This window comes from Ooceraea biroi, chromosome 9, assembly GCF_003672135.1.
Source record: "Ooceraea biroi isolate clonal line C1 chromosome 9, Obir_v5.4, whole genome shotgun sequence".
NCBI lineage: Eukaryota > Metazoa > Arthropoda > Insecta > Hymenoptera > Formicidae > Ooceraea > Ooceraea biroi.
Genome location: NC_039514.1, coordinates 14,046,740 through 14,073,158, shown reverse-complemented (window position 1 = coordinate 14,073,158; position 26,419 = coordinate 14,046,740). Strand labels below are relative to the sequence as shown.

The window sequence follows — 26,419 nt, the reverse complement described above, 5'->3', positions numbered from 1 at the left end:
TTCCGTTTGTCCGAACGAGCTGCTCGACTCGAGCCCGTCCGTGTACATTCAACATCGTCGATCGATGTCGCTATCTCGGCGCGATTCCGGTCATCGGTGGTGCTTTCGATACGCGCTCGCTCGCTGACGCAAGTCGCATTATCGGAGAGAAAGTCGGGGCCCCCGCTGTCCCGCTATTTTCGCGGGACGCCGCGTAAGTTTTGGAAAATCTGAAACTGCCTGGCGCCTGCAAGACGTCACGGCCGTTCCGCTCCGCGCCGGGGATCTTCTCCGCGTCTCTCGTCTCCGGCGGAGATGAGCTAATTCTCATTCCTGGCGCCGCGAAAACGTGACGATCGCTTTTGTCGGTGGCGCGAGCGAGCGGCAGGCAGGGGTGATCGACCGCGAAATACGGTACGATGCGCGAGAACGGGGTACAAGATCGCTGATGCGCGATCTCGCGCGCGCGCGCGTTGTTCCTCCGCGAGGAACTCGCTGTCTCGAAAACGAAACGACGACGCATCGAGAGATCCGGAGAATCTCACTCTTACCATTTGCGTATTGTTAGCAACCGGAAAACAATTCCCTGCCGAGCGAGGCTGCCAAATCCAGGGCCTACTGCGTCCTCGCGTGCGCCCCAGTTGCGAGCAAAAGTTGAAACCATGTCCTAACGTCAACTTGAGTGCAACACCGTAGCAGAACGTCGCACTAGCAGCATCCGTCCTTTAGAAGACATACACGCGCTGAGCCGCGCGCGCCTGGTAGTGTGCGTGAGTTCACATTACCAGGCCCGCGACTCACAATATGGCTAACAAATCTGTTTAGCTTTTTAGCCGCCAATCTGTCATCAGGCTATGTCCACAGAGCTGCTTGGCATTTCTGTTTACTATTTTGCTACCAGTGTTCAGGACGGACAAAAAGCTGCGTCAAATTTCTGGCGTTTCTCCTGACAAAATTTGTGGCCTCTGACGAAATCTGTTTTCAACAGATTCGGCTATTTACGCTAGATCTCGAGCGGCACGGCGCGCTAAAACCGCAAATAATGTATCGCGATATCGAGCATGACGCGTCCGGCTTTGCCAGGAATGTTCCACGATGCAGGATCTACCGGCTGCTTCCGCTCGCTGGAGGCGCGAAGCTGATGAACCGTACGATCGATTGCGTGAACGAAGAGATACGCTCGTTGAATATTTACGGAGGAATCTCAGCGTTGGACGCGTAGCGCACGTCGGACGCTAAGCTTCGCCGCTCGTTCGTCCAAGCCCAAGGTATCGCGCACGGCGGCGATAGCTCGCTCGAGCGCGTACGTCCGTATCGGTGTTTACGAGGTCCACTGGCGTCAGCCGAGGCAGGAAAATCTACTCGTTGCGAACATAAATTACGATCGGCGACAAAAGATGGTCTGGAAATTACACAGTTGGCTGAATGGACGTCGCGTTATCCCATTATGTGTCGCGAGGTTACCGAGTCACACAATTCGCCACTGGAGCACATCTGGATGATCCTGGAGAGGTTAAGGATTCCCACACTGAAGGTTGACGAGGCCGTGTTAGCTCGGTGTCTCAGAGAGAAAAGAACTAATTGTGCTGACCGGAACTGGTATGTCTTGCTGGTGAAGTCTATACTCACCGGTCTTGAATGCCGATTCGATGACGACTGTTTCATAATTACGCACGATAATCACGATTAATCGCCATTATATCGCTGACCTAATGGCCCTATAGGTTATTCCAATGTTTTCAGTGTTTCTTTGTTCTCGTCGAACAGAGGCGAGGAAGAAATTCGTAATTTGCACGGTGTAGCTTGTGCGAGTGTGCAAATTCATTCGATTTTTCGTTCGCAATGATTTTTGTCCTCTTGATAATATCGTTTCAAATTTAAATATTTACATTTGGACATCGCGGTTCCAGAAAGCGGTGCCATCACGCTTACAAACAGTAAATAAATATTTATATCTCTTATACTCTTTTACTTTTTTTTTAATTAACGAATTCTTGATTTTCATTGAAAAAGGCAGCAGATTAATTTGTATGTTTACCGTAAATACATCATGGATGGTGGTATCTGAGCTAAAGTTGAATAATTAGGAAGCACGCAGTGCCCACCTTCTTCCGTTTCGACGTAGTCTTTTTATCGTGTACCACACAATGCATTTATCTTCCTTCCTGCCTGTTTTATCTAATCCGTGCAGAACGGAAAATTAGTGCAACGATAAAGCAATGCGTATTTCCGTGCATGAATCCGTTTATTGTTCCAGTGATGGAGCTTAATAGCCTTGGATTGAGATCATTTTGATATCAAGTTTCCTTTTTCATCAAGTTAATATTGATATAAGTTATATATTAATATATTAATATTTCGTCAAGTTATTGACGTAGCACATTGCTTCCAACTGCAATTATTATTATTACATCTTATTCATTTAAATCGTACATTTGCAAAAATGTGTGACGGTAGATTGTAACAAACATGTCATTTTTTTATCAACGGAAAACAGTAACATCGACATTAAAGTCAAATTACATGGGATTACAAGTTAGAGATTACATGTCTAAATATATACTTGGCATCATTATCGTAATAATGAGGAAACTCAGTTTATGCAGCATTTATGCGGTTTACGTAAAAATTGGAAAAAATAGAAAAGTTATTCTACGTGCAAACGCGCTAACGCGCAATTAGCAATTTAATGAGAACATTTAACGTTTTGAGACAAAGCTCGCTAGGAGAGCAAGAGAGATTTTGGTCTCTCTTTCAAAGCGTTAGATCATGAGGATTTTATTTCGTTTCACGAACGATCCGGTGAATTTCCGAAAATGATTTCTAGACAAATGATATGTGCATGAACGATGATATAATTGATGGTCGTTATCACAGTTTTGATTTCGCCGCTTCTGATACGCGCGGCTCGGTACAGACGTATATCGGGAAGCGGGGCGAGGAGGAATCGCGCGATTGTAAAATAAAAAAAGAAGACAGCATTCCGCAGGTTCGTCAGTAATTACGTCCACTGACGTCGACAGTTATTATTTTTCCTCGTTTTGCCGACAAGATTTTTTGTCTCTCTTTCTCCTCTTCCTTTCTAGATTCTCGCAACCGGATCAAGAGATCTGACTGCTCTCTCAGCGCGGCGGCGGTGAGATCCTCCTGCTTGAGAGAGATCCGTGTTCGTCGGCGGTCGCAAAAAAACCAAGCGAGAAGAGAAGTCGCTAACGAATCGCCACTCGAACCGCCGTGCAAATAGACGTTCGCGAACGTGGAAATTTTCGAATGACTGCGTTCGGGTCGTCGGCACACGAGAGCGTGGGCACACATATGGTCTCGGCGGAACGCTTGGAGGACGCTGGTCTCTCGGCTGGTCATTTCGCAGTCGACGTCGAAAACGAAAGAGAAGGAAACATGCGGTTGACCCGAACTTGCCTCGGGAACTCAAATTCGAAGAAAACTCGGGACGGTCGAAAAAAAGGTCCTCTCTCGCTCGCTCGCGGTCCCACGCCACGCGCGCGTACATACGTGCACGACGGCATGGCAGGCCAGGCAGCGTGGTATGCGTGGCCGCGGAGGTCACCATTGACGCAAATCTATCCGAGTGTCACGTGAGCGTACGGCCGCTGGAACACAATATACACGCGATGGACGACGTCGGCACGACCGCTCCACCGTTCCATTAAATCCGTACATATTTATACGACTAGCGATGGGACTGAGCGAGCGTTGTGCATCGAGAAAAACCTTGAGAACGATGGTCAACGAGGATGATGAAACAATCGCCAAATCGAGACGAGTTTTCTCGTCGCGAAAACGCGAAACGGAGCGCGGAACGGGCATCGTGCGCAGATAACGATACATTTTTCCACTTACGCTCGCAGACTCATTCGAAAACGGAATAGAATCGTCTTTGTTTCATGAATAATATGGTCTTTTTTTTCAAAGCAGAAAGGAGTTAAAATTGGCGTTCGTTCGGCGTTATCGGCGGCATTGTCGTCCCCGTCGCTATTCGACGAGGACGTCGGGCAGGAGGAGGTATACGGGAGGAAGAAGCGGTGGATGTGCACTCCGCGGCCCACCCACGTTACGATATAATGGGCAATTAATGGCCGGTGGACCGGCCGATCCTCGCTGAATGTCAATCGGTCACGGGAAGCGCCACGCTGGACGAAGCCCGTTGTTTCACCCTTTGCGCTCTGCCTGAACATGTGCTCCATATGGCAACGCGAATCGGCCGAGAGGCCTCTTGGCTATAATTAGAACGTCACACTCGTGAAGCGTGCTTGAGCCTTTTTAATACGGGCAATTAGATTTTTTTAATGCGTCTTTTGTCTTCCAATCCCTTCCACCGCTCCGCAACGTCGTCTATGCATCTCTCCGTTTGCGTATAGTTTTCAGATGTAACTCGACACTTTTCAGAAAAACGAAGAAAAGAAAATATTCTGTGGATCCAACGTACTTTGTGTATACGTATCGTGTAATAATAAATCTCGGTAAAAACCTTGCGCCAGTGTCGCTTCTGTAATAGATAAAATATTAAAGCACCGTACGATATAGAACACCGTGTTAATGGAAGAGTAGCGTGCAGAAAGAGAGAGAGAAAGACAGAGAGGGGAGAGGATGGAAAAGGAGAGAGAATATCCTCTACTTCTTATCATTTTTTAATTAGGTCAATGTCACCGTGCGCGACAATCTGTTGCTTTCTTTATCCAGCCTTGTAACGTCGGTATACCTGATGCTGACCCGACCAGCCAATTCGGCAAGCATAATAATAATAAACAAGCAGGGTAGCTCGATTCGGAAGCATTATTCCGATATCTATAAATTATTCAATAAAAATTACGATATATCATTCCAACAAGGAACATATCATCATGCTATTCAAATTATTCAATTTTTCACATATATTTATGATCGAACTAGCTTGTGTTCATGCTCAGATTTTTTAATTTCAACCTCAAAAAAGTCAAACTGAATGGAGCTTTCTACATTTTAACTCGTTCGCTATCGCGCGATTGTTAGCTAAATAACAGTCTGCGCTCAGCGCTATGAGTCTATTAAAGTTTCAGTCTTTTTATATATATGCAGCATGCGAAGAATACTAAGACGGAAAGAAGCTTTCGATCCGAGCGGTGCAAGCATGCCTTTAGCGTTAATAGCGGATGGCACAATGGTGTTGCAATGCCGTGGGATTATGCAACGATTAACGCTGTGTGCGTGTGACTGTACGCGGATGCCGACGCATTGTACCATTGAAACCTGGGTGGAAGCAAATATGCCGCGAGACGATTTACGGTGTAAATGATCGCAATCGAGAGGTCAAGTGCAATAAAGAGAACGCGCGTGGATCAGTCGTTTAAGAGAAACTTTTCCAAAGAAACTTCACTTTTGCGCAAAGTGGTTAAAACGAAAAAAATTTTTTAATAATTTTTATAAATCTCTTTTTTTTGCAAAGTGTAATTTTAATTGAATCAATCAATCGGACGATATGCGACCCGTAAATCTCTTCGGAATATCCTCGCGCATGTCACAGAGAGTAGAGCGCGAGCGTGTTACTTGCGCGCGCTTCGCTCATCGCAGAAATTAAGTCGCATTATCTTCAATCGTCGAACGCCTACAAATGAAATCCGAGGAGTGCGCGTGGCGAGGGAGGTCTATTATCTTATTTATTTGTGCTTATGTACAATTGCGATACGAAAATGTTCAACGGTGACTCCGTGACGTACGTGCAGTTCCCTCATCATCAAACAAGAACACAAAGATTAACCTCGAGTTTCACGAAATTTTTATTAGGAATTATAATATACGTATGCAAATATGTCTGGTGTAATCACCGAATGAGAAGATTCGATTTATATATTATAAAACTTAACGCGATGTAAAAGAGAAAAAAAAGAAAGGAAATGCAATTGCACGTTGCATGCGCATGAATCGAATTGTAGAGTATTCAGCATATACGCATTACACAGTACAGAATATGGAAGCTAACGGATTGCACTTCTCTGCACTTTTTACCGTTGCGACGGGGCAGATGGAATATTTCGAGTTCGGTGCGAGCGAAGACGAAAAAAAGTGCAGAAAGTGCGGCTGAAAATGAATAGAGATCTGTTATAATTTCCGAGTATTCGAGAATCATCCGCGAGATTCTGGGCACGTATTGTGATACCTGTTCGGAAACGATTCCGATCGGAATGATTCCGTTTTCCCCACATTTTTCCCTAGAAAAAAGAAAGGGAAGAACAGGGAAGAAAGGTGTAGGATCTTGGTATTTTTAGTTCATGGCGTTATGGCGTTGTTGTATAGAGAGTCCGCTAGATGGCGAGACCAGAGTTGGTGGTTTTTTCAGATAGCTAGAAGAAGCTAAGCGCGCGAGCAAGCAAGCAAGCGAGCTGCGTACAGTCATAGTTTTTCTATATAATAAACTTTTGTTCAGTTGTGAAGTCGTAAGAGAGTTATTAATTGACATTCCTTGTGTAAGTGGATATCTTACAAAAGGGACAAATGTGGAATCATTCCGATCGGAATCGTTTCCGAACAGTATCACAATACGTGCCCTGGTCTTCGATATATCGCGAGACGATCTTCGCGACTAACTGCCTGCTTGTACGACACGAGGGATGTCGTATGGCGCTGTTTCATGGTCGTAGGTCCGCTGTTTTAAGTTGGAGGGACGTGTGTGGAGAACGCGAAGGAAGAGGAGTCACATTTTGACGTTGTAACCAGAGAGAAACCTGAGAGCGGCCACCAGCCTCCTGACGTTTGGCGCCGCCTGACAAAGTGAACGTGAACTAGTTCGTTACGCTCGTCTTCTTTCTTTGTCTATCAATGGCGCCTAGTCTCTGTGGACTAATACGGCCAAGACGAACCAATAGTCGATAACCATGTCGAACCACTAGTCGGCTAAGGTTATAACACAAGTTTCTGTATCAGTGATATGTCGAATAAGCTTACCCTTCCCACACAGACAACAGCGCACGGCGGCAACCCATCCGAGCTGTTCACCGTGCCCAACGTTGCTTGACTTCAGTGATCGACGGGAACTGATGTTTTGCAACGTGGCGCGGCCGTTGTCAGTTCGTTACGCTCGGTAATGATACAAGTGAGCATTTTCCAGCGGTACGGAAAGTACATACCATGAATAGCTACAATTCGGCGTGAAGCGCGGTAGTCTAGTGGCTAAGCGCGAGAATCTTATTTTGCCATCCGCGCAAGTTGGGTTCGAGACCGAGTTGTGATAATTTGTTTTCTTCGGATTTTTGTTTCTTTGTGTTTGCATTATATTTTTTTATTATGTAAATAATGATTTATTATGTTTTATTATATTTTAGAGGTATACGTATATAATGAGACAAACATATACATTTAACATTTGTTAAATGTATATGTAAAAATGTATATGTAAAAGCATTTATGTTTTTTATGCTTTTATATAAATTTTCATCCGCAACACTGTACAGTCATGTCAGAATTTTATAATAAATAAACACTCGACAGTATACAAACTATATAAATAAATAAAAAGTTTACAAATGTTAAATGTATATGTTTATGTCTCATTATACATATACGTATACCTCCAAAATATAATAAAACATAATAAATCATTATTTACATAATAAAAAAATATAATGCAAACACAAAGAAACAAAAATCCGAAGAAAACAAATTATCACAACTCGGTCTCGAACCCAACTTGCGCGAATGGTAAAATACGAGTCTCGCGCTTAGCCACTAGACTACCGCGCTTCACGCCGAATCGTAGCTATTCATGGTACTTTCCGTACCGCTGGAAAATGCTCACTTTTAGATGTAAATTTCTCCGAAACCAAGGCTCATACACCCAAACCCTATTTTTACCTTCCCTTTCGAACGCACTATGACTCATTCGAAAGTAGAGTTTACATGGGAAAGCTTCCTTGTGAATAGTTTGGACACGAATCATGTATCATTACCGAGCGTAACGAACTAGTTCACGTCCACTTTGTCAGGCGGCGCGTCAAACGTCAGGAAATGTGCCCGTGGAGGCTGGTGGCGGCTCTCAGGTTTCTCTCTGTTGTAACCCTCGTTGCATCATTGACGGCTGTTAATTGATCCCGAGCACCAATTTTCGGCATTATGGCGATGAACGTGCCGTACGAGGCGATCGGCAAAGGTTTCGTCCAGCAGTATTACACGCTTTTTGACGACCCGGCACAAAGGCCGAACCTTATAAATATGTACAACGTGAGTATGGCCAATCCTTTCGACTCGTCGTTGCCGATCGGTCTGTCATGATTTTTATCGTAAGATCATTACCGTGCCTCCGCCCGGTCCCGCTTTGACTGACATAACCTCTTGCAGACGGAGACGTCCTTTATGACGTTCGAGGGACTGCAGATACAGGGCGGCATCAAAATCATGGAGAAATTAACTGTGAGTGAAATTCAATTCACACCAGTCTGAGCATTACTTGCCTTTAATTATGACTTGAAGTATCTGTAGGGAATGTTGCGCTCCTTTGGACGCTGGACATTGTGCCATGTTGCGTTGATATTCTCATCGCTCTCTTATTTTGAAATAATTTGCACAGAATAACGAGTTAACAGCATATTATAGATTCTCATTATCTGATATGAAGATATATGAAATTATATGAAAATCTACTTACAGTTCAAACAAAAGATATCGCATGGCGCAACATCATGTATCTCTTAGTGACATAAGATATCGACAAACGTCGCTAACAGACTATGAGATGCAGTGTGTTATTATAATTAGAGCTTTTCTAAATAAAAGTATTATAAATTAGTTTGTATAACTAAAGATAACTGAGCTTAGGGCACAGACTCCAAGATATTTAGGATATTTATAATCCGATTATTTTCGATTCTGCTCTGTCTGGCTCAGAGACAAATTGTTACATTGTTATATACGTTGTTCTATTAATTTTCTCTTTATTTTTCAGAGCCTATCCTTTCAAAAAATAAATCGGGTAATAACAGCGATCGATTCGCAACCTATGTTTGATGGAGGAGTTCTCATTAATGTATTGGGGAGGCTGCAGGTAAGGAAAGAACAATATTATAGTAATGACAAATATTTCATACTTTTTATTTAGAATGCAAAAAATGAGAAATAAAACATATATAATCTTGATTAATATTGATTTTACACAAGTGACACTAAATACTGCTATAAAAATGTGTAACGTTAAAATCTTGCATAAATTTAGTCGAAAAGATCTGTATCTACTTTCTAACCAATCGGTTCAGTAATTTAATTCTCAACTTTTAATGTCTTAAGAGAAACTCAATTTTATATAGTATCTCTACTAAGAAAAAGGAAATTATATTGCAATAATAATGTACTAAGTATGATGTATCTACCATAAATTTATAGAATTTTTTTCTATCTATACAGTTTGCGATTTAACTGCAAGTAGGAATTATAGATAGAGAATGAGTTCTATAGCGATTCTCTGTAAGCAACAGTTTCGGTATCTCTCAAGTCGAAAAATATTTAGTGATCATTGTTGATGATCGGGCAGACTGACGAGGATCAGCCTCACGCGTACATCCAGACATTTGTCCTGAAGCCGATCGGTACCAGCTTTTACGTGCAGCACGACATCTTCAGACTCGCATTACACGATACGGTTTAAGCATCAGGTATCGCAAAATCCCCGCCCCCTCCGTTGCTCTGAATATCGCGTTTACAGGCAAAAGCTTCATCCGATATTTCAAATCGCAAGCATCCGAATTCGCTTTTCTGAGTTACGCACAACATAAGTTGACTGTGTTGAACGAGTACTGTACGAGTGTTGTACGTACGTTTTCACGAATTTTCTTGTCGTTGGATCATATGTGTTTGTAGCGTATCGCTTTCTCCTTATTTTGATTTCGCACATAATCTCTGAAGCTATGCAACCGTCGTAACGTATTCTTCGTTGGAATTACACGGAACGTATCTCAATGTTTTGTTTTCCTAGTTTTAATTGCTGTATTTCTCTGTCCAGTTTTACTCCTTGCTAATGGCATTTTTGAATTGAAAAACAAAACGTACTGCATTTGGTTTAAAGTAACAACACGTTATAACACTCATTAATATTTTTAGGCATTTTTACAAATATGCCTTGAAAAGCACAGACTTGCATGAAATGCATTTAACTCAAAGATATCTCAGATATTGCGAGCTGCAAATGGCCAGCCTTCCTATCGTGCGGAATCTGAGACGACTGATCTAACAACTGACCTACGACAAATTGTTGCCTTAATATAGCATAAGATTAAATTGCTGAACAAATTGGAACAGTGATTAGGCTATAATAAATTTTGGATTAACGTTTGAAGCCATGAGTTTTGCACTCTACCCCCATCGTAATCGTACACTGTTTAATTACAGGCCGATGAGGACCCACCACACGCCTTTTCACAGTGTTTTGTGCTGAAACCGATGGGAAACTCATACTTCTGTCAGCACGACATCTTTCGTCTTGGCATTCATGACTCTGCATGAACAAGGAAGAACTGGTTCTCGCAATGTGTGTGTGACCAGATTTAGGCGGTTTGCCGGGCGACGGACACCCCAGAGTGCGAACTATAAGTGAGCCCCCTAATCTCATCGATAACCCTCTCGTCACATCCACATACCTACCCTCCATTCTTTCTAGATAATATCACATGTTTTATATGAACAATATAAATAACAATATAGTTCCGCTTATATCTCTTGGCCACAATAAGAAAGAGGGACGAAAAGTTAGAAACATCCAGGTAACAAACAGGTACATGGACACCATTTTAACTGCATCGCTTTCCTCCGTATATGCGTATATACGTTACGTCGAAGAAAAAAAATTACGTTTCTTATACCACACGAGTAGCACAACACACACTTAGATGTTTCATAAATCGAGAGAGAGTTTGATTTTTGATGGCAGGTAATATATTTGTATTACTACGCTTTGAAACCTATTGTAACATATTTTACATTTAATGCTGTGTATTTTTGTAATACGAGAATGTTGGCCACTAAATACAAGAATACGAAATTAATCCGACAAAGTTGATCGTCTATTCCACAGACGAGGTTGCGAACCTTGACATTTTCATCGGTTGCGACAGAGGATACAGTTGCATTGTTATGTGTAAACGGATTATTATTATTCATAATAACATATATTACACATTTCATGATAACTGCGCGCTAAATTTCGAGGTAGATTTAGCGTAATAATTCAAAATGTGATATTTTATTACATAAAATATTAAGCGATATTACTAAGAAATATTTATCTTTCACCCTTTTCAGATTATCTTACGTTGGCAATGATTTTCACATTAATGCCACACGTATATCAGCGATATGTTAATATTTTATAAATTGCCACGCTTTGCTTGCTCCACTTCGATAGCCTCGAACAATGCTTGGAAATTGCCGGCGCCGAAACCCTAATAAAGAATACAAATATCCATATTAAGTTTTTAAATGCATCAACAGAAGTTTAGGCAATTTTATCAATAAATTTTGCAAGTGTAAGAAAGAAATTTAAATTTATGTGAAATTTTCTTGGCGATACTCACGTTATGATTTCGCCTTTGTATGACTTCTATGAACAGCGTCGGCCGATCTTGCATATTTTTCGTGAATATCTGAAGGAGATAGCCATTCTCGTCGTAATCTATTAGTATCTTCAATTTCTGCAATGTGATTGAGGTGATAGATACACAATTGCAATTTTGTAGTCCAGAGTATTTAATTCGCAATCGATAAAACTACCTGCAACACATCCAAGTTTTCCACGATTTTCATGTTACTGGCTGCCAGGCGCCGCCTGAGCGTGTCATAATAACTATCGGGCACATCGAGGAACTCCAATCCTCTCGCTTTCAGATTCGTTATCTGCACAAACAAAACACATTTTTTTTTTAAAGGAAAATATGTTAGTTCCATAAAGCTAATTATTCAAATCGCAAAATTCTGAAATATAGAAATAAATGATTTTAGAAATTGCTTTCAGTGTACGTAACATTTGTTGAATCGTACGCGAATACACTTTAGAATCTCACCGCTGTGATAATATTGCTGGTGTTGAGGGCGATGTGTTGCACGCCGGCGCCGCCATAGTATTCGACGTATTCCTGAATCTGGGAGCGTTTCTTTCCAGGCGCGGGTTCGTTAATCGGCATCTTCACCGTCTCCTCCCAATTCGTCATCACGATAGACCGTAGCGCGGAATATTCCGTGTGTAGCTGCGTATCGTCCACCGACCAAAATCTGTGGAACTGCAGGCATTCCTCGTACCTAAGAAGTGAAAACAGTTACGCTTAATTTGACGACTTTCGGCTTTAAAACGTCAGAAGGACGCAAAACTCGAAATTTCAGCGAAGACTTTGTATTTTATTTATATTAATTTATACTTTTTCTTGTATTTTTGTATTCACATTCTTTCAAATTTGATCTAGGCGTAGTAGTTAAATAACTTTTTAAATACATTTTAATGATGAGTTGCGTAATAAAATTATGGCTTCTGGTTAGCATAAACGTGTTTAGAAGGGACTTATTAGTAAATAAATTAGCATACCATTTCGCGACGGGTTCCATCTGTTTATCAGGCTGGTTACCCACTACGTGGTCCACGAAATTTAAATGTGTTTGCGGCCTATAATTATTAAAAGATGTATTAATTCGACCAGAGAGAGGAAATTTCCATCCATTTATCGGACGTTGACGATGTTACATTCTTTACTATTAATACCACTAGAAATATGAAGGAAGAATTCCTCTCAGTATATTTTTATAAAATTTTATATAAAAATATTAAAAATATATTTTATATAAAAATATTATATACACGTACAATTGTTTAAGAAGACAGTCCTCTTCAGCCCTCACATAGCCTGGCAGGAAAAAACCCTTGTATTTTGTTCTGTCGATCAGTGTGTGGTGCGTGTCGCCATACTGATAAAAACAGCATTGAATTGATTAAATAATTTTACAAGTTTAATATTTCGAATATAGATCGTAAAAGAAACTAATATTTTAGCATGTCTGTATTTCTTTGTACTTACAGTTCTAAGAATGGCCATTTTCACGGTGCCATACTCGTCACTTTCTTCCCATATATCGCGCACGACTTGAGCACCCCTCTGCTTGGCAATCTTTATATTGATAATTATTGGAAACATTAATCAATAAGATTTCAAAATTATTTTATGTTAAAAATGGTAACTTTTGTCTGTTAAAACACTGATTAATTACATATCAATCTCAAATCCAGAAAAAGTATATGAATATTTTTTGATAGAAAGAAGAAATTTTTAAGAAAATTATTCTTTAATCTATTTTACCTTCATAATTGTGTCTATATCTTCGACGCTAAACGCCACATCTCGCACACCGTCTCCGTGTTGGGCAAGATGCTTCGACATTTCTTGATTGTCAGGCTCGTACGCAGATTCGAATACAAATGTGATCTATGAGCCAGATTCAATTATTAAAAAATTTTATTAGGACTAAATTAAAAGATCGTATTTGAAATTTTGAGTGGAATATTGTCATCATCGAAAAAATCGTAGAAATGATAACAATTTCATATAAATAAGACTACGCATTAAAGATCTACACGAGACCAAGTACAGTAAATACACCGAAGACTATTAGAGAAATAATTTTATTCTTTTATTTTACTTTATTTATTTAATTTTAGTTTAAAGCTACTCACTTTATTCTGTCTGACGACATGTGCAGCTGTTCGTCTGGAACCAGTTTCCAAACCACGATATCCCAGAGGCTCAAATCCCATTCTGCACCGATAAAAACTGGCGACCTACGAATAATACAGTTGTATTTTACTTTGCTGTAATTTCACGTAAGTTTCTACGAGATCTTTAAATAATTTGTTCTCTATACTTGTTATTTCATATACGAAATTTACCTGTTTCGCATTTCCGACCAAGAATTTTATGTGATCGAAACTGAGGAATTTTCCTCCAACAGGCTGGAAATACAAGCGTTAAATTAACGATCTATCTTAACAAAAATCTCCCAAGAATCTGAAGAAACATAATCCCAGATAAGAAATTTATATTCCTTTAAGTAGCGATGATACTTACTCGAGGTCCTTTATCACTGTAGGTAGTCTGAAAGCAAGAAATTAGACTTATTCTTCAAGTGTACAAATATGAACATTAAGCAAAGAATTATTTAGAAAAAATTATTACATATATTTTTAATATAAAATTTGATTAATTTTAATATTAAAAATTCTTTAAACATCTAATTAATAGAGAAAACGTTCAGAACAAGAACAAATTTTACCATGATGTCTTGTTGAAATCGAAGAAGGAAGAAACCGATAAAAAGAATCTCCTTTAGCAGATTCCGAGCGCACAATTACCGCGAACAGCGAATCGAGTTCCGCTTTAAATATCGTGTCCAGGATAGACGAGGTGGGCGCGGACTATCACGCGATTGGTCCATGGACAGGGGCTTGTTTATGCCACATTCACCGTCGCCTCATAAATCAGACTAGTGACGATACAGCAGGTTTCTTAATTAAATGTAAAACAGAGCGGACGGCGAGTGAGGTAGGCTCGCCTTCATAATCACCTGATCACGCAGTTGGACACATTTCTATGCGTAATCGTAGGACAACGTAAGCAGGGCCTTGTATTTATAGTAAGGGTAGCGTTGCGCCGTTGTATTATGTACAAAGAGAATTTCAGCTTTACGAAATGCTTTTGGAACACAGAATATAATTGTTATGTAACACAGAAGTAACAGGTAATATAACGGCTGTTACATGGTATTAACGTTGAAATAATATAATTTCCTCTTACAACTGCAATGTAATTATGTTTTATAACTGTTTTATTGCTATGTTATTATCACTATAACAGCAATATAACTTAAATAACATAATAAGTATTATGTTATCGTTACTTTGCTGTTATACAACGTGTTATATAGAGATATTACATTCATGTTATATTATATATATTATAACATGAATATAACATATATATTTTAAGTGTTCCCTCTTTTGTCGCCATTGGCGTCCTCGCGTTCTTTCCAGTTCTTGCTGGTTCTTTCCTTTCCAGCCGCGTATTGTTGAGTGTTATGGAAGTGCTCTCTTTAAGGTAATCCTTAATTTCTAACAGCAACATTGATTAAAAACATTCAAAAATAAGTATTATTATATATAAAGAAAACAAAATATTTGTCCATTTTTACCAGTATTCTTTAACTTATTACAGCTAATCTATGCATATGTAAAATTGTGTAGGAAGTTATGTATGCAAAAGTCGCATTGCAAGAATGCAACGCCGAGTCATTTCCATTTCTACGGAGTTTTTAGAAAACCTTTTTTTATTATCAATCGATTGATAACGAAACGTTTTATCAGTGCATTTCTAAAATATTTCTGCTCAGTAGAAGTGGAAATGACTCGGCGTTGCATATTTGCAATTGCGACTTTTGTATACATAACTTCCTATACCATTTTACATATGCATAGATTAACAATAAGTTAAAGAATACTGGTAAAAATATATGGACAAATATTTATAGTTTTCTTTATAATATTTATTATTTTAAATGTTTTTAATCAATGTTGCTGTTAGAAATTAAGAATTACCTTGGATAAAGAGAGCACTTCTAAGGCTGGATTTACAATAGGTGTAGTAAGCTTTAAGAAATTAACTAATCTCAGTGGAATATGAAGAGAAAAATCGACTGTGATTGGTCAATTTCTTACAGCTTGAGGCTTACTACACCTATTGTAGATCCGGGCTAACACGCAACAACACGCTATGTACATAAATATATTTTATATGTATATATATTTTGAGTGCACAATATAACATAATGATTAAATATTTATATTTTTCCCTTTTCTACGCAAAATCATATTGCACATACTATTATCAGGAAGTCTTTGAATTAATTTCGAGCGAATGCAAATGAAACAGTTTGCTTAGAATTACTGCAAAAATCCTTTTCTGGAATTAGTAATGTAAATTATATACATACATAAGTTAACGTACAGTAACATATACGATAACAATCACACTATAGGTATATTACAATGCAACAACGCAACAAGTTATATTTCTGCTATATATCTGTTATACAACATTTTAAGTACCTGTTATATTTATATAATAACTGTAATAATCCATGAGTGGGAAATTATAATTAATATTTAAGTTACTGTGTACTGTATACGTTATATTATCTGTTTCATTAGTTGCAATATAATAGTTATATATCTGTATATATATATATATATTTGTTGGGAAATCTTTTGACGATCAAATATTATATATGTCATATTAAAATGACATATTAATAGTTTATTATAAAAATCTGTTTCAGTCTTTGATATAGATGTTTTTGAATCGGATAGATAAACAATTATAAGAAAGCACAAGAAGACAAAAAACGTCTTGTGATAATATGCCTGTGATAATTTATGCTATAATATAATATATAATCGAATAAAATGTCTTTCAAATTTTCTATGATACTGCTTCGAAGAATTTGAAAACACTCACGTCCTATGATTCATATTTATCGCCTCTGGCGTATTAAAATGATTTTTCACGTAAATATCTCTCTCTCTCTCGTCGCAAACATATTTATGCCGACCGGCCTTAGAATGTAGTTTTTCCGTGTACACACCCGCTAATGCATTTATGCATCTATACTACGTAATATTAGATCAAAGCATATTTTCTACAATTTATGTTAAACACTCTGCTAGAGTATTACGTTAGGTTGTTTATAATAAAATATAAAATAGTAATTAGACTATAAAAAAAATATGTCTGTGTTAAATCCATGCTCATAACAAGTGCCATAAAGGTCGATTCAGACATTCCATTCCGTGCACGTCCGTATACTGATGAAAATATCGTCTCCATTACTTTATATCAGAGTATTCTTACATTTCAGTCGGCCGGATACGGTACGAATATGTCTGAATCGATCTTAATTGTACTTGATCGACTACGAACAAATCACCTAGATTATCTGAATTTTTTATTTAAATCTCTGAATAATTAGCTAACAATTATTTAAATTAATCTTCTAAATAGAAAGAATACACAGGGAATATACATATATATTATAATTCTATAAATTATTATTTTTTAGAATTACATTTATGTTATTACATTATGTTACAGATTTTTCTTTTCCGGAATTATGTGGACGTGGGGCAACCGTATTTGCTAAAATGAACCATCTCATTGCTAAAAATTCGTCTTGCGAATAATTCTTGCAAGAGAAATATTGCAAGACACAACAATGGATTTTATACCGAATATATCTTAACGCTGCAAAAAGTGCAAAAAATGGCGCGTAAAATATCTTTACATTAAAATTGAGAACACGTCCGACAGATTTTGATGTTCTGCAACATTATTATCGTAACCGTTTGTTCGCTATAAAAAAAGCTTGGACGACTAGAAATACTGGACGCAGCGTGCTTGCAAAATACTGATTTCTATCTTTCTTCTCGCGGATATGCTCTCTACTATTTTCGCTATTTTCGCTCTAATGCAACTAACAGAGAACGTTTACACGCCAACTCAATTAAACTTTAAATAACTTAATAATGGCTCGCGCGCGTTATGCGTACGCGTACGCGTATGTACAAAGAATCAACGATGCATGGGATGTCCGAGAATTGTCGGACAACACAGCGTCATTCCCCTTGCAAAATTTTACGTCAATACTTTCTCAGTGTAAGAGCGAGAGATCATACTTTCAATCTTTTAAAATTCGATACTCTATAATAGCTTAATTCTTTAGATACAAAATGGCCTTAAAATTTCAAAAGCAATGACGCTATGTATATCTACTTCCTACCGATTCTAGGACACCTTATATACAACAACGTATTTATATATATATATATATATATATATATATATATATATGTATAATACAAACAACATTCGTTGTGATATTTATACGCACAATTGGTGGAATGGTGAAGTACAAAATGCATCGTCGCCGAGAATCGGCTATTTTGAAAGATTCACCGATGCGACAGTGCGCAATAGTACGATAGTGAGAATACAGATTATAAGTACATCGCAGTGATATATAAGAAGCTCTTCGATCGTAACCAACTGTTTTGTAATTACGCTCGGCAGGTTGGAAGAATCACAGATTACAAAAATACGCATAGAAAAATGTTTCTTTTAAAACGGTTTTATCCCGAGTCAAAGTGTAATGGAATCGGATTTTTCCCTTTTGCGTAGAATATATATACGGAAGTCTGAATTCGTCGATTTTTGTAGAGAAAAAGAAGCGAAGTGTTGCAAACGCATGTGTTACTTATGCTTTTTCTCGAAAAAAAAGTAGAAGCAAAACGGAGGAGATTAACGTACAATCTTGGATTTACAGCAACACGATCCCGTGATCTCTCTCTAATCGACGTTTTGCTTTGAGAGCCACAATTCCCATTAGATCCGCTGGAGTCGGAAGCGTCCCGAAAGCACTTGGCGTCACTGCTTGCTGATAGAACACTTTTATTCCTCCACACTGATTACCGTAAACCACCGTATCCTCCGTTCTATTGAATTAAGATATTTTTTAATTTTTAAAAAATGCACAGGTATAGTATAATATATTTTTAAAATTATATATTTTGCATTATATATTATATAATACATAATATATAAATATTATTCTTAAAGGCTACTTGAATTTATTCGTTTATCAAAAAGAAAAATAGAACTAAAAAATCGTGAATAATATAAAATATTAAAATATAATAAAAATTTTGTTTCAATCTGTTCTGTAATAAAAGAAATTAGCAGTATTTCGCAATTACCTGACAATAATGTCCATCAAACTGCCGGCGCGCATAAATCTATCGTGGAGACAGGATACGATGTCCAACTCGGTGACACCCCAGAGTCCAGAACGTTGTACTGTGTCCCACTGTGAATCCACGCTTAAAATACTGTATAATTCCTTATTCTCCGTTGATGGCATCGGTTCCAGACATTGCTGCAGTCGTGACTCGAGTTTACCCAATGTGTTTACGCAAGTATTCCACTATATCACAAATAAATGTATTTTTTTAAATAAAATTAATTTTTAATTGTAATAACAATGAATAACAATTTATATTTTTTTAATATTAAATTTTAAAAAGAAGTGTTTCGATTTTTTACAATAGCAGCACACCAAGGAATACTTGGAAGTTTTTATCACCTTTTAATTATACTATTAATTTGTATTGAAAATTAATTTTATCACATTTATTAAAAATAATTCCTCCTGATCTTAATCGATAATTGCACTTTTTTATGACATACAAGTCCGTCATGTACACGTTATTTATACCGCTGCAGCTTTTTTTAACTTTTGAGCCTGATATGATAATGTGGTATCTTGGCATAGCAACGATAAAATATAATCGAGTGCATTAATGCAATCCAGCGTCCGTCAGCATTTACGTAGGTTTTATAATACGCTTCTTGTGTTATAAAAAAATTTCATCGTCGAACGTCGATGCATTAATGCATTCAATTTAACGAACTAAATTCTCACGAAACGTAATCAAAATAATCCAAAAAACGCGACATCAATCTGAAAGCTAATGTAAATTATTCATCTATAAATTATATATATATATAATTCTATCTTATACATATTATTTTTGCGTGTACCAGAGACAGTATTAGTTCCGGATTGTTCGCGGTGCCATTCTCCATCAGCAGCACCAACACCATGTTTTGGAATCCGCAAAGAAACAGCTCCGTCTTCTCGAGACAGACAGCAGAGTCGTCCTTGTTGATCCAGTCCTCGTCCAATTCGTCTTCGCCGTCGCTCACCTCCTTCTCGACCGACTCGAGTTTCTGTCTGATAAATTGATTCGTCGTCGTCGTCGTCGTCGTTGTAGCGGCGGCCGTGGCTGCGCCGCCCGAAAATCCGGACAGATCACGGAATTCACTCGGCGTGGTCTCGCGGCTGCAGAAACCGCTGGTTCGTTCGTCTGCTAGTAAACTCAGCTTCGACATCAGCGGCGTCAGTTGCAGGCCGTCCAGCTTCCGTCTTTGCGGAAACTCGCACGAGCTCCCACCACACTCCGATGTCGATTTCCGCCGGTCATCGCCGTTCTGCACCTCGGCAACGATGTTGAGCGGCTTCAGCGGCAAACTCATCGATCTCTTGTATGTTTCCTGCTTGCTCTTGTCGTAGGGTTTGACGCGTTCTAAGGGCGTTCGTATCTTGTTAAATTTATATCTTTTATAATAGATTTTAAAAAATTTTATTTTAATTATTTTTATAATAATTTTATTGGAATTATTTTAATGCAATTTATATAAAAAACGTACCTTCGCAAATGTCTTTCGTGAGCGAGCTCGAGCTGTCATTTGTTGGCAGTTTTGCGTTCGTCAGGTCATTCGGAAGATTCTTCGGTCGCAAATTGCCATCATTATCGTGGTGCTTTCGGATGGCGCTGTCGTTGCCATGATCGTTGTGCAGTTCCTCGCACTGCGAAGCAACATACTGCTCGTACATCGATTGCGAAACCGATAGACCGTCGAATCGAAAAACGGGGTAACAAGGATCGGTAATAGTGCGCGAGTATCGTCTACTGCTTCTAGTAAAAGACTTCCGCCGGGATGAATCGTGGTCGTCTGGGGAGACTTTGTTGAACTTATGCAACCTGTTATATTATAGTATTATTTGAGTAAAGTGCAGGGATTGCATATTAATCGTAAATGTTTTATAGTAAATATGTTCATTTTGATTATTTCTACCGAGTTAGTCGATTCTAATCCACTTTCAATAATCATATTTGATAATTATTAACTTGATTACATTTTTTCCAGCTCCGGTTGATAAGTTTTAGGAATATCATTCACGTGCTGCGTAATCGATGATGTCAAGTCCGGCAGGCTTACGCTTTTCCTGTCAGGGTCCTTTTTCTTCATCAGCTTCTCCTTCGAAGTGGCATTTCTTAGTTTGTTCAGGCGTTTGCATCTGTTGCACAGTCAGAATCGAATTACTTAAAAATTGAGATTACGCTACAAAATGTTTTATAGCTTTAAAGTGAATGCACGAAGTCTCTATTTTAAAAAAAAAAAAACTGAATTTTAAACGTTTCAGAAAATTTCGGAGGAGTACCTGAGCGCTTCCTTGACAACGTCCGGGATGTCGTCATCATTGTCTCTCGACACACTACTAGACCCTTCATTTTCGCCGTCATTTTCCGACGAGCAGATCAGCATGGCATTTTCGTGCAACACCCGATTCACGTCTTTCAGCGGTGTCGCGCATACGCTGGGTGTGAGTGGATTAACAGTGGCGCTACTCTTGGAACGTTCCGGCTTGACGGTTTCCTGCTTGCGTCTGATCGGCGACTCGTGGTTGATCGCGAATGGCATCGACGACGACACGTACTGCGATGTCGGCGGGTAATTCGCGGAGTCGAGCTCGCCTTCCTCTGGCACGGTGAAGATCCGCGAGGTATCTCGTTTCATGCCAGACGTCGTCGGCGGCTCCTTCGCGCTGCTTTTCGGCACGGTCTAAAAACATCGCTTAGTTGCATGACAATCCGCTGTTCTTTCGCAACTTTCCCTTGCCCTTTCGAGCAAATCTTGCGCACCTCACTCGCGATACTTTTCTCCTACACTTACCCTTTTCTGCAGCATCTTCTTGGTCACGGTGTCTAGACACGAGTTGTAATACCGTTCGTTATTCGCCTCCTGCAACAACTTTGCAAACTGCTTCCGTTCTATGTACACCTGTAGCAACTGAACGCCAACCGGCAGAGAAAATTCTGTGGGTATCCTTTCCGCGGGAGCCTTTATTCTATAAGGATCAATGATGACGATCTGCTTCGTCAAATCTGCACCCAGCTGCGTTGCGACTATCCTGAAAGGGAACAGATTTACGTTTACAATTCAAAAATGTGGTGATCGCTTATCAATAATTTCCTTCCCTACTTGTTATTGTAGAACAATGCGCCGCCCAAAACGCCGTTTATTTCTTGGCAATGTTGTAGTATCTGCATCGCTTCTAGAAATATGTTGCTGGCACTCTATGACAAATGTAATTTTTATTGCAAAAAGGAATACATAGAAACGTAGAATAAAAATTTATTTATACATAAAAAGTGCGTGCAATATTTGTGTTTATGTTTATATCTATTTCCTTGTATTTTCTTTTAATTTTAATCTCAGTATCGTCAGTACACGAACCTTTGGAAGTTTAATAACTGGAATGTTGGAGAATAGATTGGCACTGTATTGAAGAATCGGTAAATAAGTCTCAAACATCTGGTACAATTTCTCGGTGAATCTGTTACGATCGTTATTAAGGGACTCCAGTATCTTGGCAAGATCACAGTGAAAAAGTTTCAACAGTGACTCGAGGGTGTCGGCGCGTCTCTCGAGTATCCAGTCCTGTATGTTTCTATCGGTCCCCACCGCCTAGCAAAAGTAATCAGTGCAATTTACGATCATTAATCTTGCAAACAACTATCATGCACAATGAAAGTAAAGTACAACAAACAATTAGTTTGTCGTAGATAGCTTTTATCAGTCAACTGATACAAATACAGCATGTGTGTAAAGAACATTTGTTATGTGTGTCGAATATACACTTCTTTGATTTGTCTTGAAAAGAAACTACGGAGAACAGTTAGGTACAATAACACCTTACAGTTCACAGCTTATTATTGATTTCTTGATTGCTATTTAATATTAATGATATTAATGATAATTAATAGCATTATTTTTGTTATTATTTGATACGAACGTAATGAACATAATTAATATAAATGGCAAAAATGGTTTTTTGACAACGATACTTTTTGAATTACGTTGTTTCATATTCAGAAAGCTTCATAAACAACATGCACTCACCAACACATATTGGCCGAATTTTTTCAGCACAAACTTTCCACCCTGCAGCGTGATGGAGCTTGGCGCTGAGAACGACGTTGTCAAGAAGTGATGAACGCCCATCAATTGTCCCGCCAGAGCCAATCTCTGCGTGAGGGACACCCAAGCTGGATGAAAGTATAATACTGCTTCCGCAGGATCATCTTCTTCTTTACAACATCTTGCAGTATCGTAGACGAATACTATCATCATCTCCCTGAAAATACATTCTGCTTTGCATTCAAGAACAAATATTCCGTCACAGATTTGGTCAAACATTAGATTGCTGTATAAAACAATGTGAGGGACGTAACAAGAGAGAGAGATATGGATATGATAAGATAAAATATAGATGATATATATAGGCAAAATGGTTTGCTAAAACAGAAGAGCAAATTTGCTATTATATAACTATCATGAAAGGGCTACTTGTACTTTCCGTTCTCGATCGCAAGATTTACTTCGCAACTTACTTCGAACTAATCTACTGAAATACTTTGGCGGCAACTGCGAGTCTCTTATCTGGCTGCCTCTCATTGTAAGGGAATCGGCAACGCGGGCAACGAGGAAGCAACGCGGATATATTCTGCGGAACGTTCCAATTTTGTCATACGACTGAGGAAATCATTCATGAACGAGTGATCACCGATACCGAGGCGGTACCAGTAACCGATAAGGCATCGATAAGATTAAGCTGCGAGCGATACACGTCATGGAGCTCCGCTGCGTTTGTGCTCATCAGTGTTTGCTCAAACAGTGCTCGTTTCCTGGAGGTGTACGCGTCAACGAAGATCGTTTCAAGATAATCCGCCTTTAGAGCTCGCGCGTACACTCAAAATTTGCTCAGAATAGCTGAAAATCGCAGAGAATTCCCCAAGCGGAACCAAAGAAAATTGACGAGAGGAATCATCGTGCGCAGTTGCGCGCAATTACGAGGTCAGGGAAATAGTAAACACGGGGCGTTATCGAAGCCGCGGCGTGCGTTTTCCACCGTCAATGCAGTGCCGTACTCCAGTTAGATAAGAAGACGATTACGCGGCCGTACTTTGCCATGGTGATTGTTTGTGTCGCCGCCGTGGCGAGCAGCGCGTGCCGTCTGTCAACTGGCCGTCTCTCTTCGGCTGTCAAAGCGCTCGCCTCTGCTCGTCTCTGACGTAGAGTCGTCCCGTTTTAGCACGATCTCCTCAGTACTTCGCCGCCGCCGCCGACTGTTGATAGAAACGCCTTGCCGGAGTACACCGTCGTCGTCGCGTCGTCGACCGGCGAGAAATACCATGTGCCATTTTCCTCTTAGTACGAGCTGATCACGCCGCGCGAAGCCGCTCTACCTTCGCCGCCATGCCGATATTGATCCTTCGGCGGTCGTGTGCGTACGCGTGTGAACATACATACCTGCATACGAGTCGAATATATTCTAGATACTTACACGCATTCTTATGCTTCGTATATTTTTTCGTATATATTTCGTATATATTTTATGTCACGACGTATGATTTTATTAGAGATATTACATTTTTTTATATTCGATATTATGGCGTGAATAAATTAATTATCAGATGTTACTATATAGTTTCCGTTTCTTCTTAATTATACTAATAAATATTATTATTTTTGAAGTAAAAAATAAATAATTATAGTTACTAAGCATTATATAAAATTAGAAATATAATATGAAACTTTTCTTTCTCACTGTCTAAAAATGTCAAAAAAATAAAGTTTTTAAAATGATTTTAATTTTAATAAATAATTATACAGTTTAAAACTAAAATGACTTAATATTCCATTGTAAAATATGGCATTTATCTCAAAAGCATAAGAACATGAATCGGTCCAATTCACCAATTAGGTTGCGGTCCAGTCGATTCGTTTCAAATGCTTCAGAATATTTTCTATCCTTTTCCTCCTTTCAAATTCAAAGAAAAGGAAATGTTTTGAAATATTTATGGCGCTAAGCAGACCGCACTCGTAATTATATTATTTAAAAATATAAAATTGTATCTGATTTGTTGCTGAGTTATATTATTTAAAAATATAAAATTGCATCTGATTTGTTGCTGAGTTGTCGTACTTTTACCTCACTTTTCAAACAAAAATAGTAGAGCCTCGTAGCGAGATTTTCCAAAACTAATTTTTTGGAATACTATTGGAAAAATTAAGCGCCTGTAATTATATCTTTATTTTAACTACTTTGAATAACGGGTTATCATTTAATAGGCGCAATCATTCGCTAAATTATTACAAAATTATTACATAGTAACAACTAATATAGAAAATAATATAAATAGATTTCAAAAAAGTTTAATAAATATCATATAGGATCATATTGTAATTTTATCTTATATAGCAACGTCTTCATTTTTTAGAAATTACATTATAACCAGTTGTATAAGTATGTTTACTAAAAACCAGTTCTTTCTATCTGACATTGTTACTCGTAATAAATACGTATTGTAATAAAAACATGTTAACGTTTCTCAGTACTTCCAAGAAGAGCTGTTACACGCATTTAATGTCTTTATCTCTATATTAAAATAGTAGTACAAATACAAAAAAAAATTAAACATAATTTTTCTTTCTGTACAGTTCATCAGCAGACATACATATACATGAGAAATCTTTAAAATAAAATGTAGATTAATTCTTTATATACTTTTCGATAATTAATAATTTAGTTATTTTTATGAATAATATTTATTAATAGCTATTATAAACAAAAGAAGAGATAAAAACTAAATTTTGAGAAATTTTAATTCCAAGAATTTAATAATTAAAAAAATCGATATTAAGAATGTTAGATAAAACATTTCGAACAAATATGGAATACCATACAAGCTATAACGGATATACAATTTTATGGAAAATATTTTGTTTTCTACATATTTCATTAAAGTTACTATTGTTCATTTTTATTTCTGAAGCAATTGCTTACAAATTATAAAAAGTAAATTAACATTCTTTCTTCTCTCTCTTTCTCTCAGTCTAATTGAATATAGTATAGTAAAAACAACAAAGTCGATCCAAATTAGTACAAATATATTTCATTATAAACTAGCAAATAGTATTAGGTTCTCCGAAGATATATTTATGCAATTACGCTTTGTGGTTGTTATCCTTTTTTTTAACGAGAATTTCTTATTATATGATTAATTATTAAATAGCAGGAGCAACAAAATGGTTTAGCTGATATGTGAAAAAAATACAGTTGCATCTTTCTTACTCGCCTGTACACGCAATTATATAAAGCACATTATTTTGACTCGCATTATCGAACGTACAAGCGACCGATATTATCGGTTATTTGCACATGATAGAACTTCATTAAAATTCACTAAGTAATATGGGCTGCATTGTTACAATTTAGCGTTAATTAAAAGACAATTACAATAATTTCAGAAGGACTTATGTACTATATTCTAAAAAAGTATAACTATCGTAATCGAATGATAAAGATTGGTAAATAAGATAGGCAATAAGTAATGATACTAAATAAGAAAAAAAGAAACAGATCTCAGTGCCAGGGCTCGTGAATTAAAAATACTCTGTACAAGCGTCATGTA

The 26,419-nt window shown here is 38.2% G+C and overlaps 3 protein-coding genes across 7 annotated transcripts; 1 reads left to right on the top strand and 2 right to left on the bottom strand.

Moving 5' to 3' along the window:
• Nucleotides 1-7,955: 7,955 nt before the first annotated feature.
• On the top strand, nucleotides 7,956-11,000 carry LOC105275964 (probable nuclear transport factor 2). 4 transcript variants are annotated; one of them, XM_026972529.1, is made up of 5 exons: nucleotides 7,956-8,190; nucleotides 8,308-8,379; nucleotides 8,912-9,010; nucleotides 9,494-9,601; nucleotides 10,348-11,000. In XM_026972529.1, the coding sequence occupies exons 1-5, from the start codon at nucleotides 8,083-8,085 to the stop codon at nucleotides 10,459-10,461; spliced, it is 501 nt and encodes a 166-aa protein (XP_026828330.1). In that variant the 5' UTR covers nucleotides 7,956-8,082; the 3' UTR covers nucleotides 10,462-11,000. The 4 variants fall into 4 exon arrangements, with proteins under 4 accessions (XP_026828330.1, XP_011331506.1, XP_019886216.1 ...); XM_011333204.2 differs by having other exon boundaries at nucleotides 9,494-9,614; XM_020030657.2 differs by lacking the exon at nucleotides 10,348-11,000 and adding an exon at nucleotides 10,060-10,288 and having other exon boundaries at nucleotides 9,494-9,614.
• Nucleotides 11,001-11,086: 86 nt separating this feature from the next.
• On the bottom strand, nucleotides 11,087-14,560 carry LOC105275965 (4-hydroxyphenylpyruvate dioxygenase). The gene is made up of 12 exons (XM_011333206.3): nucleotides 14,266-14,560; nucleotides 14,061-14,087; nucleotides 13,883-13,945; nucleotides 13,670-13,774; nucleotides 13,296-13,421; nucleotides 13,017-13,106; nucleotides 12,806-12,906; nucleotides 12,530-12,607; nucleotides 12,015-12,249; nucleotides 11,725-11,847; nucleotides 11,529-11,645; nucleotides 11,087-11,396 (listed from the first exon to the last, which is right to left on the bottom strand). Exons 1-12 carry the CDS (start codon nucleotides 14,266-14,268, stop codon nucleotides 11,322-11,324), a joined length of 1,143 nt encoding a protein of 380 aa, XP_011331508.2. The 5' UTR covers nucleotides 14,269-14,560; the 3' UTR covers nucleotides 11,087-11,321.
• A 1,278-nt stretch (nucleotides 14,561-15,838) lies between these two features.
• LOC113561394 lies at nucleotides 15,839-24,528 on the bottom strand. Of its 2 annotated transcripts, XM_026972528.1 has the most exons (11): nucleotides 23,908-24,528; nucleotides 22,845-23,079; nucleotides 22,179-22,409; nucleotides 21,924-22,018; nucleotides 21,615-21,852; nucleotides 21,103-21,503; nucleotides 20,797-20,958; nucleotides 20,307-20,641; nucleotides 19,638-20,182; nucleotides 18,794-19,020; nucleotides 15,839-18,532 (listed from the first exon to the last, which is right to left on the bottom strand). In XM_026972528.1, the coding sequence occupies exons 1-11, from the start codon at nucleotides 23,913-23,915 to the stop codon at nucleotides 18,358-18,360; spliced, it is 2,652 nt and encodes an 883-aa protein (XP_026828329.1). In that variant the 5' UTR covers nucleotides 23,916-24,528; the 3' UTR covers nucleotides 15,839-18,357. The 2 variants fall into 2 exon arrangements, with proteins under 2 accessions (XP_026828329.1, XP_026828328.1); XM_026972527.1 differs by lacking the exon at nucleotides 23,908-24,528 and having other exon boundaries at nucleotides 22,845-23,901.
• Nucleotides 24,529-26,419: the final 1,891 nt, after the last annotated feature.